General features: G+C 37.3%; 2 protein-coding genes across 2 annotated transcripts in view; both read right to left on the reverse strand.

Moving 5' to 3' along the window:
* The window catches only part of LOC127440404 (ubiquitin carboxyl-terminal hydrolase 47-like), a 57,586-nt gene extending 54,578 nt beyond the window's left edge, over window positions 1-3,008 (reverse strand). Inside the window, exon 1 of the mRNA XM_051696950.1 lies at window positions 2,744-3,008. Within this exon, the coding sequence (XP_051552910.1) occupies window positions 2,744-2,788 (45 nt within the window). The 5' untranslated portion in view covers window positions 2,789-3,008. The remainder of the gene's footprint in view (window positions 1-2,743) is intronic.
* A 10,268-nt stretch (window positions 3,009-13,276) lies between these two features.
* The window catches only part of LOC127440636 (synaptic vesicle membrane protein VAT-1 homolog-like), a 35,670-nt gene continuing 33,420 nt past the window's right edge, over window positions 13,277-15,526 (reverse strand). The window contains exon 9 of the mRNA XM_051697362.1: window positions 13,277-13,946. Within this exon, the coding sequence (XP_051553322.1) occupies window positions 13,848-13,946 (99 nt within the window). The 3' untranslated portion in view covers window positions 13,277-13,847. The remainder of the gene's footprint in view (window positions 13,947-15,526) is intronic.

A 15,526-nucleotide genomic window follows, 5' to 3' on the forward strand; every position in this document is an offset into this window, starting at 1 on the left:
GAGATTTCCCTCAAAATGTACCATTCCTGTGCTGCTTTTACAACTGTCATGCTGATTTTTCCACATTAATGTGAAAATAACAATTAATAACAATTTTATATTACATGTTTTTAGAAGTGCCGACCCCTCTTCATCGTGTGGCTAGTATTATTTCTAGATTGTGCATTTAAATTCAGAGTTTTAACAGAGAGTGTTCTCTCAAAAACTCATGTCCAGTTTTATTCCATCCCTAAACAGGGGAAGTTCATTTTACGATCTAAAAGGGAGGAAAATTCATCTAGACTGAACATTTTCAAATGTCTGCACAGTACCAGCAGGGTTTTATCATTATACAGACAAACGGTTTGATATATGTGAAGATAAATTTCACGATTTCACTGCAAATATCACGTCAGTAACGCTGAAATTGCAGCTAGAGAAATTATTATTATTTGTTTCTCCCCAATTTGGAATTCCCAATGCATCCTCGTGGCGGTGTAGTGACTCGCCTCAATCTGGGTGGCAGAGGAGGAATCTCAGTCGCCCCCACGTCTGAGACTGGCAACCCACGCATCTTATCACGTGGCTTGTTGATCGCGTTACCGCAGAGACCTAGCGCGTCTGGAGGCTTCACGCTATTCTCCGCAGCATCCACGCACAACACACCACGCGCCCCACTGAGAGCGAGAACCACATTATAGCGACCACGAGGAGGTTACCCCATGTGACTCTACCCTCCCTAGCAACCGGGCCAATTTGGTTGCTTAGGAGACCTGGCTGGAGTCACTCAGCACACTCTGGATTCGAACTCAAGAATCCAGGGGTGGTAGTCAGCATCAATACTCGCTGAGCTACCCAGGCCCCAATTTTCCCAATTTTTAAATTTCCAGCCCTATTTTTTTCCCCCTTCCTTAACGTCATTGTTTCCAAAGTATGCTGTACTAGAGATCGTTTCGAAAAGTCTCAGTTTTCGGTGGAGGAAAATGCTGTTCCAGTTTGGATTAGAGGCATAAACGATCAAAAGCAATGCATTTTCAACTGAAAACCAACAAAAGTCATTTGGAAAGTAACAACCTAGCAATACAATAATAACCACTCGGAATACCCTAGCAACCACATAGCAACATGCTAAAAACCTCTTGGATCACTTTAGCTACTGCATAGCAACACCCTGGCAACCACCCACATTACACTACCATCATAGCTTTGAGGCTTCACGCTATTCTCCGCAGCATCCACGCACAACTCACCACACGCCCCACTGAGAGCGAGAACCACATTATAGCGACCACGAGGAGGTTACCCCATGTGACTCTACCCTCCCTAGCAACCGGGCCAATTTGGTTGCTTAGGAGACCTGGCTGGAGTCACTCAACACGCCCTGGATTAGAACTTGCCAGGTGTGGTAGTCAGCGTCTTTACTCGCTGAGCTACCTAGGCCTCAACAGCTAGCGATTTTTAACCTGTTTTCAAACCGACCATTTTATTTCTCTTGAATGAAGTCCTGACAGCAAACCTATCATTTTGAACAAGTTTGGCCTGTTCTCACCCAAAACCGATTGGACTACTTCAGAAGACATGAAACCACTGGAGTCACATGGATTACTTTTATGCTGTCTTTATGTGCTTTTTGGAACTTAAACATTTTGGTCAACATTCACTTGCACTGTATGGACCAACAGAGCTGAGATATTCTTCTAGAAAACTTAATTTGTGCTCTGCAGAATACAGAACGTCATACACATCTGGGATGGCATGAGGGTGAGTAAATGATGAGAACATTTTCATTTTTGGGTGAAAAAAATAGAAAATAGCCTTTACAGAAATATGCATATTTGTAAAGACAACAGCTCAAAACGTTTGCAATAATTCTTGTTGTTGTTAATATATATACAGTATATATGTCCCCCTTGCTTATGCTATCCATCACAATTCGCATCTGATTTGAATTACAGCTATAATAGCTATGATTCAAATCAGATGCAAATTGTGATGGTTAGCATTTACATTTACATTTATGCATTTGGCAGACGCTTTTATCCAAAGCGACTTACAGTGCCCTTATTACAGGGACAAACCCGTCTGATCTGAATGAAGTGATATGGATTCAATTTGAATCAGTCTGTTCAAATCAGAATCATGTCCACGCGTGAAGTGATTTGGATTCAATATGGATCAGTCTGAACGAATCCGAATTGGTTTTATTGGCCAGGTAAGACTGCTTTCAGGAATAACTTGATTTACCAGTTGTTGACATTGGAGAAACATAACAAATAAGTAGACAGCAGTCCTCAAATACTCTGTGAAGCGATGTGTGTTCAAACTGAATTAATGAAATCTCTGCGATCCGAATCATATCCATGAATCAAGAGATGTAGATTAAATCTGCCTCAATCTGTCTGATCTGTGCTAGCTAACACATCAACTATGGCGCACACTTTAGCACCTCCCTAAACTGAAAGTTTACAAACTGTAGAACCAGTTATCAGTCAGACAGCACACATGACAACGCGTTATCTAGTCCAATAATGGCACAAATCACCTGATTCGCGTGTTTGATCGGTTTGAAGGACTTGTTGACTATTAGTTAGCAAAGATGCTGCTAGCCGCCGAGCTCAAACCTGACACGCACTTTACCAGCCTCCCCGTACCTTCGTTAAGACACCAATTTCTGTCTTTAAGTGTGTTTTATAAGCAATGTTAGTGCGATTTGTGTGTGTGTGTGTGTGTGTGTGTGTTATTTTGAGGGCTGATCATCTCTCACCTCTTTGGGCACAAGCTGCTTTTCTTCGCTGGGCACCATTTCCATCTGAACATTCAGCCGCGATCCGCTGTCAACACGTGCTTTGGGAGTCGCTTTGAGTGACCATTCTGAGTGTGTCAGGCGAAATCAGTCGATATCGCAGGCAAACATTTGGGCCAAATGACTTGTAATCCCACTTAATCTGTGTTACTTTCTTTCTGCTTAGACAGTGAGCACAAACAGCAATCAATGGAGGAAAAATGGCCGCCTCGCACTTTCGCGAGACTTCACATCAATCTGCGTCATTTCCGACAACACTGTGCGCAGCTGATAGTGTAACTGACTTTAAACATAATCATATTTATCTTATTGCTTTTCAAGATGTCATTTTTAAAGGATAAATCATTTTTTAAAGATTATACATAAAATTTCTAAAGTACTTAAACATTTAAAGACAAGATATTCCTGTTAAATTATCTAATTTCTGAATTTGTTAACCTAGTACGTTTACTGGGTAAATATAATTTCACTCAAGTAAATAAAAAAGACCCTCTTTCAAATAAGTTGTGTGTGATTTGGTGAATGCTCTTCAGAGCTTATAGAAACCATAAAGAAAGACTTAATCTTTTGTAAATTTCATCTCTCCCCCCCCCCCCCCCAAACCCCCTATTATTTTAGTGTAGTCCATAGGACTATTTATTGTTGTCTTGCTCCTTCCCAGATAGCAAAATGATTTCGCCTGCGAGTTTGGCCCACATACCGCATTAAATTACGGTCCAACATTGACCCAAAATGAATGAATGAATGTAAGCCATATCCACCTTAGAAAGAGGCCAAAACTTCTCAAGCCACACTTCTCCTGTCCCCCCAGCAAGACGTAAGTGTGTGGAGATCCCGGCACTGACTGCAGTAGAAGGGGATGGGTGTGTTTGTCGATGAGTGCGCGCCGACCATGCAGTGAGCAGATCCGTAAGGAATCCTTCGTGAAGAGTGTGTTCGTAGGCGAGTGTATGCGTTGTGGTAGTCAGGAGCAGATTCATGAGAAATCCTCCGTTGAAGAGATGTGGACGAAGAGAACAGGTGTACAGCAAACCGGAAGGCAACCACACTCCCGACACGTGGGCAGAGACGGGCAACCAAAACAAATACACGAGACAGGACCAACTAGGCACAGAGAGCGAGGTGAGTACTTCAACAACAACAGTCTAACAAAAAACATGACACAACGAAAGGCTTAAATGGGCAGTGAATTAGTGGAGACAGGTGCTGCTAGCACGCTAATTAGTGCCGTGATCAGCGTTCCCATAGAAACACTGATCACGCATGCTGACAGCACCAGAGACACATAAGGGTGAGAAATAACAAAACAAACAGAATAGACTGACAAACTCGCCGGAACCTTGGCGATGGGAAACGGCCCAATAACTTGGGACCCAGCTTATGTGAGGGGAGTCGGAGTGGAATGTCCTTAGAGGACAACCAGACCTTCTGACCACACGTAAACTGGGGGCTTAGACTGGTGCCAGACCGCCGACCTCTTAACACGAGCGCCAGTCCGTATGAGGGCTTCTCTGGCGGCTTTCCAGGTGCACCGGCACCTCTGCATCAGGCTCTTGAGCGGGGAACAGAGTGGGCTGGTAACCGAGGCTACACAGGAAGGGTGATAACCCCGTAGACGACGACTGCAAGGAGTTGTGGGCATACTCAACCCAGACTAAATGATCGCTCCAAGAAGACGGATTACGGGAGGCCACACAGCGCAGGGTTTTCTTAAGTTCCTGATTCGCCCGCTCTACTTACCCATTTTTCTGGGGTTGGACCCAGAAGACAAACTCACAGTAGCCCCCAGCTGTCGGCAGAATTCTGCCCAGAAACATGACACAAATTGGGGGCCTCTGTCAACTCAGCCACAACTTACCCTACATCCCCAGAAATGAGCTGTAATTGAACCACAGTTATGCCAAAATCCTCAGATGTCAGCCAGATAACAGCCTTGGTTTTTATATTATTTTTAAAATACAAGTTTTATTGTTGGTGGCTGCATCTTTAATGAAGGGGTATTCTCACCCCTTTGTATTGCAAATATGCAATTTTCAAGATTTTGACAAAATTACTTACAGTATATACAGAATAAATATGTATAAATACATAGTTGTGTGTATACTGTATATACACAGTATACTGTATATATTGCACTGCAAAAAAAAAGGTGTAAGCGTGACTTAGCCTTACATTTGTTTTTATTACTCAGCTGAATTTTCAATCACCACTTTATTAGTTTTGAACTAATGATTTGTGCAGACAACCCAAGATATGCAAAAATAATCACTGATTGCAATTTGATAATAATTATAATAATAAAATAAGCTCTTACAAAAAGTAATGTGGCATTTGCATGGTACAGTGATGGTATAAGGTGGTAATACCATGGTACTTATAATGTATCTTGGTAAACAAGTTTGTGTACCATGGTATTTACAGTGTATTCCAACATAATGCAAAGAATACTATGGTAATACTTTGATACATATCCAAAAACATGGTATGCCTATTACAATAGTATCATGTCCAAAATACCACATTGGACCATGGTACATTTTGAAAAGGCATTTGAAACAATCATTAAAAAAAACACAGGAATTAGGCTTATAGCACATATTTGGTTCTGTGTCCTCTGCCACTCCTGTGACTAAAAGAAGACACATTATATTTTCCCACTGATTGTTTCATTTTTAATGAACAGCTTCAATGGAAGCCTGTTTATATCGTTAACAACCATATTCATGGCATGTGTGATGTACATCATGGAATCAGATATTCACAAATGTATTTCTTCTGGCTGCGACAGACCTCATCATGCCACTTCCCCTGTGCAGCCAGAGAGAGTGCAACACAACTCTCTCTCTTCCCTCCAGTGGGTTATTTCTTAGATCAGTCCCAGTGGAAGAAAGTGATAGGCAGGCTGTTTATATCCACATACTGCCCCTCCTTCGTGATGTCTGTTATGCCTATCCAGAAGTCTTTGGATCCAGGTGAACTGCGATCTGAGATCATCGTTTTCGTTCATGTCTCGGGATATGGCCAGTTTGCCTCCCTGCGTGATGCAGTCTTCGTTGGCCTCATGGAAGGAACAGGTGTGTAAATATACAGAAATATTAAGTTTCACTCATGTGAACTATGATTTGGTTATATGGTTTATGGTTGGATATATATGTCTTCTTTAGTGCCCCAGGGCCTCATTCCACCTGCTGTCCCTCATCCATTTTTTGGGGTTATGCCCACAGCTCTTTCGTTTTTCTCAACTTTTGTCTTCTGAATAGTGTAATAGTGTTTTTTTTTTGTTTTGTTTGTTTTTTCTTTGTTTTTTATTTTTGTTTTTTGCACTTCCATAAATTATATTTTTATTATTTTTTCACATATATATAAGTTTACTATCACTGGTTATATATCTCTTTGATTATTACAGGACAAATGAGTACTATATTCATATAAATTACTACTATATCTTGTTGATTTTTTGGGAGTGGTGCTGATGTTTCAGTGATTGACTTGATTTACATTTGACATTGCTATTTGACGAAGAAGCAACATAGAAGTAAACTATAGCAAGTTTAACACATGAACAATATAATTTGGCTACTGACTTTTGGGTGTACTACTGAAATTATGTAAATTGTGCATTATTTAGTGCCTGAGAAAATGCATATGTGTAGCTTATGTGTTGCTTATTTGTTATATGTAGCTCAGTATGTGTTTGACAGCCAGTTGCATGAAATTGTGGAAGTAATAATTCTTGCTCTATATTTTTTGATATATGAAAAACAAAATGTCGAAATAAGTCAGAATACATATTCTATTCTATTACTGTCTAATTGTTTTGACAACATTTTGAACATTTGACACTATCTAGGCATTTTGTAGATCCAATTGTGAAAGATATTCGTCGCTAAAGACCAAAGGTACATGTACATTTGTGCTCAAAAGTTTGCATAGCCTGGTAGAAATTGTGAACTTTTGGCATTGATTTTGAAAATATGACTGATCATGCAAAAATTTTTATTTAAGGATAGTGATCATATGAAGCCATTTATCATCACATAGTTGTTTGGCTCCTTTTTAAATCATAATGATAACAGAAATCACCCAAATGGCCCTGATCAAAAGTTTACATACCCTTGAATGTTTGGCCTTGTTACAGACATACAAGGTGACACACACAGGTTTAAATGGCAATTAAAGGTTAATTTCCCACACCTGTGGCTTTTTAAATTGTAATTAGTGTCTGCGTATAAATAGTCAATGAGTTTGTTAGCTCTCACGTGGATGCACTGAGCAGGCTAGATACTGAGCCATGGGGAGCAGAAAAGAACTATCAAAAGACCTGCGTAACAAGGTAATGGAACTTTATAAAGATGGAAAAGGATATAAAAAGATATCCAAAGCCTTGAAAATGCCAGTCAGTACTGTTCAATCACTTATTAAGAAGTGGAAAATTCGGGGATCTCTTGATACCAAGCCAATGTCAGGTAGACCAAGAAAGATTTCAGCCACAACTGCCAGAAGAATTGTTTGGGATACAAAGAAAAACCCACAGGTAACCTCAGGAGAAATACAGGCTGCTCTGGAAAAAGACGGTGTGGTTGTTTCAAGGAGCACAATACGATGATACTTGAACAAAAATGAGCTGCATGGTCGAGTTGCCAGAAAGAAGTCTTTACTGTGCCAATGCCACAAAAAATCCCGGTTACAATATGCCCGACAACACCTTGACACACCTCACAGCTTCTGGCACACTGTAATTTGGAGTGACGAAACCAAAATAGAGCTTTATGGTCACAACCATAAGCTCTATGTTTGGAGAGGGGTCAACAAGGCCTATAGTGAAAAGAATACCATCCCCACTGTGAAGCATGGTGGTGGCTCACTGATGTTTTGGGGGTGTGTGAGCTCTAAAGGCACAGGGAATCTTGTAAAAATTGATGGCAAGATGAATGCAGCATGTTATCAGAAAATACTGGCAGACAATTTGCATTCTTCTGCACGAAAGCTGAGCATGGGACACTCTTGGACTTTCCAGCACGACAATGACCCTAAGCACAAGGCCAAGTTGACCCTCCAGTGGTTACAACAGAAAAAGGTGAAGGTTCTGGAGTGGCCATTACAGTCTCCTGACCTTAATATCATTGAGCCACTCTGGGGAGATCTCAAACGTGCGGTTCATGCAAGACAACCAAAGACTTTGCATGACCTGGATGCATTTTGTCAAGACGAATGGGCAGCTATACCAACTGCAAGAATTTTGGGCCTCATAGACAGCTATTACAAAAGACTGCACGCTGTCATTGATGCTAAAGGGGGCAATACACAGTATTAAGAACTAAGGGTATGCAGACTCTTGAGCAGGGGTCATTTCATTTTTTTCTTTGTTGTCATGTTTTGTTTTATGATTGTGCTATTCCGTTATAACCTACAGTTGAATATGAATCCCATAAGAAATAAAAGAAATGTGTTTTGCCTGCTCACTCATGTTTTCTTTAAAAATGGTTCATATATTACCAATTCTCCAATGGTATGCAAACTTTTGAGCACAACTGTATGTATGTAATAATGTTTTGCAAAACACCCATGCATTTAGGGGTTAAAGCAGGTTTTAAAACTGAAGATGTTTTAAAACTTCAAATTCTTTAAAATGGTAATATTACAGGTTTCATGTCCAAAACATTTCTACCATCATTGTTTATGAAGCACTTACTTTTTCTGTATTTCATAAAAGTGTTTTGTTTTCTGTGAAGGGTGCTTTCTTCAAATTAAACCTTTGCTAAAGGTTCTGTAAATAGTTTTCTGAACACCCTGATTGGCGAAGGCAAAATTATGACAGCACCAACAGTATATAGTTTTTGTTTGTGTATTCACATTTGCCAAACACCTAAGGCCCCTAAAGTCTTCTACAAATTTTGCTAGAGATTTATACATTGTAGATGCATACATTGTATTATTTATACTGTATATTGTGTGCACCAAGTTTTAAAATGTTTCAAATCTGTCTCACTCTCAGAACAACCTGTTACTCCCCCTACACAAATTTAATATAGTTTCTGCCGGAAATCCCATTTCATAACCCAGTTTCAATCCCATAAAACACTGTAAAAATGGTAACCTGCCATTGACCCATAAGGAGCTTTTTTACTTGATCTAACCTTTAACCTGTTGATTCAGTGATGTTAAATTATATGTATGACTAGGTTGTTTAGATGTTACCACATGAATCACATTTTCAGTGTAAAATTATTGTTACTACTGTAAAATAAGTAAGTAAACAAAATGATCAGAAGATTCAGAAAGCTTCTTTTTGGAATGCCCAATTCCCACTACTTAGTGTTTGAAGGACATCCCATGTTGATTTACAGTATTATGATTTTACAGTAGTAATAATAACTGTAGTAGCTACATTTTAGCAGAACGATAGGTACCATGGTAAATTTAATGGGTACCAAAGGGTCATACATTAATTACGATTAATTGCCCTCAGCTAGCAGATTTCTGTAATTTTCCCTGATAGACATTTTAAATGACTACAACATTTTCTCTCTTGAATATTATTTATTCTCTGTCATTATATTTCACCCACAAATGGCCATTATTTTTCAAATCTACCTGTTTGTAGTGCCAGCATCTCTTTCAAGGAGTTGACTTCCTGCCATAGCTTGTCATTCTGCATTTTAACGTCTTCATCTTATGTTGTATCTCAACAGAAGAAAGTAATACTAGAAGACTAGAAGATTTTATCTTGAAATTATTGATCGAAAGATAAAACAAAAATACTCGCATCAGATATCAAAGCATTTAGAAAATAATTTGCAGTTACTGATTTGATTTCAGCTTTCTCAAAGTACTACAATTATTTCCCTACCCTAATACAAGTTCATAAGTTACTTCTCTGTCGAGCTGGAACTGCTTTCTTGGTGCGGGAGGGATTGCAGTATCCATAGTGGAGAATGTTGAAGCAGATAACCAAAAAGAGAAGCTGAGATTGTTCCATGGCCACAGCTGAGAAGAACTCTTAAAAGCAGAGGATACGGACAACACACTAAATACAGTCTTCAGGTCTTCTCCCATCCACACTCTCTGAACATTTAGTGTTTGTGTGTAAGGGGATTCAAATACCTCAGGTGCAGTCACAACAACCCTTTCCCTGTTTCCAGCCATTCACAAATATTTACAATTTTCATTCTGAATTGTAAAGTGACCTTGAGTACCCAGAAAGGCGCTATATAAAATAAATGTTTATTATTATGATGATTTACTTGGGAAAGACATGCATTTTTCATATTGTCCTTTCTAAATACATTCTTAGTTATTTATAAATCAATTCTATATACTGTAACTTAGGTTGTTCTAAAGTAGAAAAAAACTGTTCTGTAACAAAGTTTCTGAAACATTATATACATTTTTTATATAAAAAAAACAACATATTTTTTATTATTCTGTTCTATTTTTTTATTCATTTAAAATAAAAGTTTAAATGTATTTTTATTTTATTTTATTTTGAGCTTGGGGTTCCCTTTTTCATATCAGTCATCATTCAGTAGTTACTCTAATTACTGGCATTAATGTCCGTTAAATTAATCGATATAAATTGAAAAATAAAGTTGAAGTCAGGCAACTAAACAAACTGTTCTAACAAATGAAGATTATGGAATATACAACAAAAACAAAGTGATTGTTATTTTTATTTTTTTATTCTATTATTGTAAATATTCATTATTATTTTATTTTTTTTATAAATATTAAATGTTTATTTTATTTTATAAAATTACAAACTGTTCTTACAAATGCAATTTATGAAATATGAAATATTGAACAAAAAGAAATGTGAACATTTATTTATTTGTATTTTATTTTGTTTTATTATTTTAAATATCCATTATTATTATTTTTTATACATTTTTAATTATTTTATTTATTGAATGTGGAGCTTGGGACGTTCTCTCATATTGTAAATCTACAACCATGCAAAATGATTAAATTATCTGATAATAATGGGTATTTTGTTTACATTTAATATTGAAAAGAAAAACACAAAAAAAAAACAAAACAAAAAAAAAACAAGTGAGTCTTACTGTTAGTGTATACACTGTACATATGTAAAAAAAACAAATTACACTTCTGTGTTTATTCCATCTGGCAAAACAGCTTCATTTGTTTTTAATCATAAATGTTGATTTGATCAAGCAAACCAAGTACTGAACAAACTCTCTTGTGCATAAAGTTGTCTTGAGAATATGAATAGATGCACATTGATGCAAGTTTGGTTTGGAGAGACAGAGGGGCTGTTGATAGAGAGGAAGTCCAGTTCAGAACTCAGTGTTCACAATTCAATTTAGAGTGTGATGCTGTGAGATGAAGGGAGTGAAGAGACGAGTGCAAAGAAGAGTAAATAGCCCAAGGGGAATTTGTTTTACTGTGTATCTTTGAAACACATGACACTTGCCCTCAAGCTCTTTTAATGACCTCCCTCTCTGTTTAGAAATAAGAGAGCTAAATCTATCAAACGTCCCATAGGAAATACAAATCTCAATGCGATCGTAATTATTGTAATTATGTGCATTCATATTATCCTTTAAATAAATGAATATAAATTGAAACAGGAAATAGTCAGTGAACTAAAGACTAACGAGAGAGAGAAAAAATCCATGGGGAAGGTCAAACACATTTTTATCACAGTTATATTTCATTTTTCTGGATAACAAAACCATGAAAAGGCCACTGACTGCTATATTATGAACTGAAAAGAGCAAACCAATGCTCTGTTAATTATTTCAGTGCCATTTCTGAGTGTAACCTCATAGGTTACCGTGAGGAAAAAATCAAATCCAACTTTTGTCTCTGTCATACTTCGATCAGCAAAAGCAATTCTGATTGCAATGAAAAATCTGATGAGCAATTTGAAATGTAATTTAGTTGATATACTGAACAGCATTCTAAATGGCAAAAAGACCATATCATATCCACACACACACACACACACACACCAAAGAAATGCTCTGCATAACATTTTATTCAGATTTCAGGATTTTGCAAGGTCTACCATAACATAAAAGCACATCTACTACCTTAAACTACATGGCAACAATATGTTTTAGTGTATCTTTAGCTGGAAATGGCTGCAGATACATCAGATGTGTAGTGCTTTATCTTTAAGGCAAGTTTTGAAACACATCTCAAACACTGTAGCCCAAAACAAACCGGAACACATGTATTTTCACATACTGATTTTCATATAATGCACGTTTTCTATGCATTTCAACTTATTTTAATGAATCGATTAATTCAATAAAGAGAAGAAATCACACTTCTTTGAGGTAAATTAGAGTATACAGGCACCACCATCGCATCACAAAAATAAAGGTAACACTTTGCAATTAGGTTTGATACATTAGCATTAGTAAATGCTAAATGTATTGTGAACTAATAATGAACAATGCTTTTTACGCCATTTTTAAATCTTGGTTAATGTTAATTTTTAAGTATACTATTGTTCATTGTTTTTTCATGTCAGTTTATAATGCGTTAAAGGCATAGTTCACGCAAAAATGCAAATTCTCTATTCATTTACTCACCAATATGCCATCCCAGATGTGTATGACTTTCTTTCTTCAGCAGAACACAAAGATTTTTAGAAGAATTTCTCAGCTCTAAAGGTCCATACAATGCAAGTGAATGGTGGCCAGAACTTTGAAGCTTCAAAAAGCAAATAAAGACAGCATAGAAGTAATCCATACAACTCTAGTGTTTTAATCCATGTCTTCAGAGCGATATGATAGGTGTGGGTGAGAAACTGATTAATATTGAAGTCCTTTTTTACTACTCCTTCCTGTCCATTATGTGCTGATATGCACGAAGAATGCGAATCGCCAAAAACAAAAGAAGAAGAATGTGAAAGTGAAAGTGGAGATTTATAGTAAAAAATCACTTATATACTGATCTTCACACCCACACCTATCATATCACTTCTGAAGACTTATGGACTACTTTTATGCTGCCTCTATGTGCTTTTTGGAGATTCAAATTTCTGGTCACCATTCACTTGCATTGTATGGACCTACAGAGCTGAGATATTCTTCCAAAAATCTTCATTTGAGTTCAGCAGATGCAAGAAAGTCATACACATCTAGAATGGCATGAGGGTGAGTAAATGATGAGATAATTTTCATTTTTACGTGAACTGATGCCTTTAATGCATTATAAACTAACATGAGAAATCAATGAACAATAGTATACTTAAAAATGAACATTAACCAAGATATGCAACTTTTTTAATGTTACAAATGTCTTAGACATAATATTAATTATATACAAATGTTAACAACCTTAATATACGACCTTACTGTAATGTGTTACACATATACAGATTCACAAATAATACAAATTATATTCCTGTTTTTTTTTTTTCTTTGTCTGCTTTTCATAAAATATTAAAAGGGAAACCAAACACTAAGTATTCTTTGTCCTTAGAATAATTTTATATGACAAAATAATTTATGACAAAATTAGTGGGTGAACTACTCCTTTAAGGAAAGTGGGCGATTACATAACTGATCGTGAGCAATATCTTGAGGTAATACTTGCTTAATATCTTAAGATGTGTGAGATAAATAAAGGGTAACACAGATGATTCTTTCGAGCACACTAAAAATTGTGTGACACACACACATCATCCTCTGCACATCAAGCTCTTGCAGAAATGCTGTCTTTCAATTCTCCATTACTTTCAGTCATATACACACTGTCTCACACTCTCCTTTAACATCACCAAACATTTCACACACATTTACATCAGAAGCACTGCAATCTGTCAATCCACTGATTGGCAGGCCCAAATAAAACATTCACAAGTCTGCACAATAACATTTTGGTCTAAAACACATTTCAACACTGCACTAAGAATGGCACTTCAGTTGTACATTTAACAACACAATTAGTGTTTTCAGGACTTGATCCTGCAAAAATGGCAATGGTACAGACAAACAACAGAGCAAAACGCATCAGCACAGCACAGCACAGGGTCAGAAAGTACAGCTCAGGTATTTGATAGTCTCTGGATGAGTCTTGTAAGTGGATGTGTTCACTGAATAAAGGGCATTCGCTCCTTGTTGTCATTGTCTCCTTCATGTTCCTCCTCCTCCTCACCTGCTTCACTGGTCTCTGTGCTGTCGTTGGCCATCTGAAAGAAAAAAACAGACCATCATTATCTGGTAAAATAACAATGAGACCTATATACTTTCGTAATTGTTTCTCGTATGGCAATGAATTTAACCCTCAGGGACCGAAGCATTGAAATTTATGATTTATTTCCTTTCATTCCTCATTGAAAGCCTTTTAGTAGGGCTGTCAGATGATTAAAATTATTAATCGAATTAATCGCAATTAATGGCATCTCAATATTTGCCAAGAAATGCCCCCAAATATTTTTATTTTATTTATTTATTATGATTAAATAATTATATTTAAATAATTCTAAATATAATATATATGATAAATAAGTTAGATAATTAAAATGCATTACATTATTGTGGCAGATGAGTAAAGAATTGATAAGATAAAAAAAAGTGGCTTTAGAAGGCAATGTTTACATTTACATTTACATTTAGCAGATGCTTTTATCTATTAGCGACTTACAATGAGACACATAGCAAGCAATTTGTCATACAAAGTTTAAAAACATCTGCAGTATAGGACTGGCAAGTTCTCACAGTGGCTGGAGTAGTAAAAATGCTATCACAGAAGAAAGAAACAGACAAGGATTTTTTTTTTTTTTTTGTACATTAAGTGCAGGTTAAATGCAGTAGTAAGTGCAATTAGTGTGGGTTGGTTAAGTGCTCGCGGAACAGATGTGTTTTCAGCTGATTTTTGAATGTTGAGAAGGTAACAGCAGATCGTGTGGAGGTTGGAAGTTCATTCCCCCACAGAGGAGAGGAAGTGAACAATTGTGAAATAGACTTTGAGCCTCTTTGTGATGGGACCACCAGGTGTCGCTCGTTCATAGACCACAGAGAGCGCGGTTCCATTGGTTGTCCTAAAAGCCAGAGTCAAAGCCTTGAATTTGATGTGGGCGGCTACAGGTAACCAGTGGAGTGAAATCAAGAGTGGGGTGACATGAGGCCTTCAGACGCACTGCTGCATTCTGGATCATCTGCAGTGGCTTAATTGTGTTAGCTGGAAGGCCAGCCAACAGAACATTGCAGTAGTCCAGTCATGAAATGACCAGAGCTTGGACCAGGAGCTGTGTAGCATATTCAGACAGCAAAGGTCTGATTTTCCTGATGTTGTAAAGCACGAATCTGCTAGACCGGGCGGTTGATGAGATGTATGCAGTGAAATTAAGCTGGTCATCTACCAACACTCCAAGGTTCCAGGCTGTTCTGGTTAGTGTTAGTGTGGTTCTGGTTGGTGTAAATTAACAATGTATTGTTCATTTCCATATTATTTAAACATAAGACTATCATTGGCTTACAGTCCACAGTGACCCATTTTGCAATTGAATTCGTCAATCTATCCGAGGCAGACATAGGGCTATTATAGGTTAATATCGTATATTATTAAGTTATATTAATTATTATAGTATAATATAAAATAGTATAAAAGTTATTATAGGGCTTTTTTAAGGGCACGTCTATGTACATATGCGTCCGACGGAAAAACACATCTCAAGTTTCCTGCATTTGGAGTTGTGCTCTGTCCAGCTGTGTTTGAATGCAAGAACGCATCCTCATCTTGTGCTGTCTGCTTTCAGTGAGTGTGGTG

The sequence above is a fragment of the Myxocyprinus asiaticus genome, chromosome 1, assembly GCF_019703515.2.
Source record: "Myxocyprinus asiaticus isolate MX2 ecotype Aquarium Trade chromosome 1, UBuf_Myxa_2, whole genome shotgun sequence".
Classification (NCBI taxonomy): domain Eukaryota; kingdom Metazoa; phylum Chordata; class Actinopteri; order Cypriniformes; family Catostomidae; genus Myxocyprinus; species Myxocyprinus asiaticus.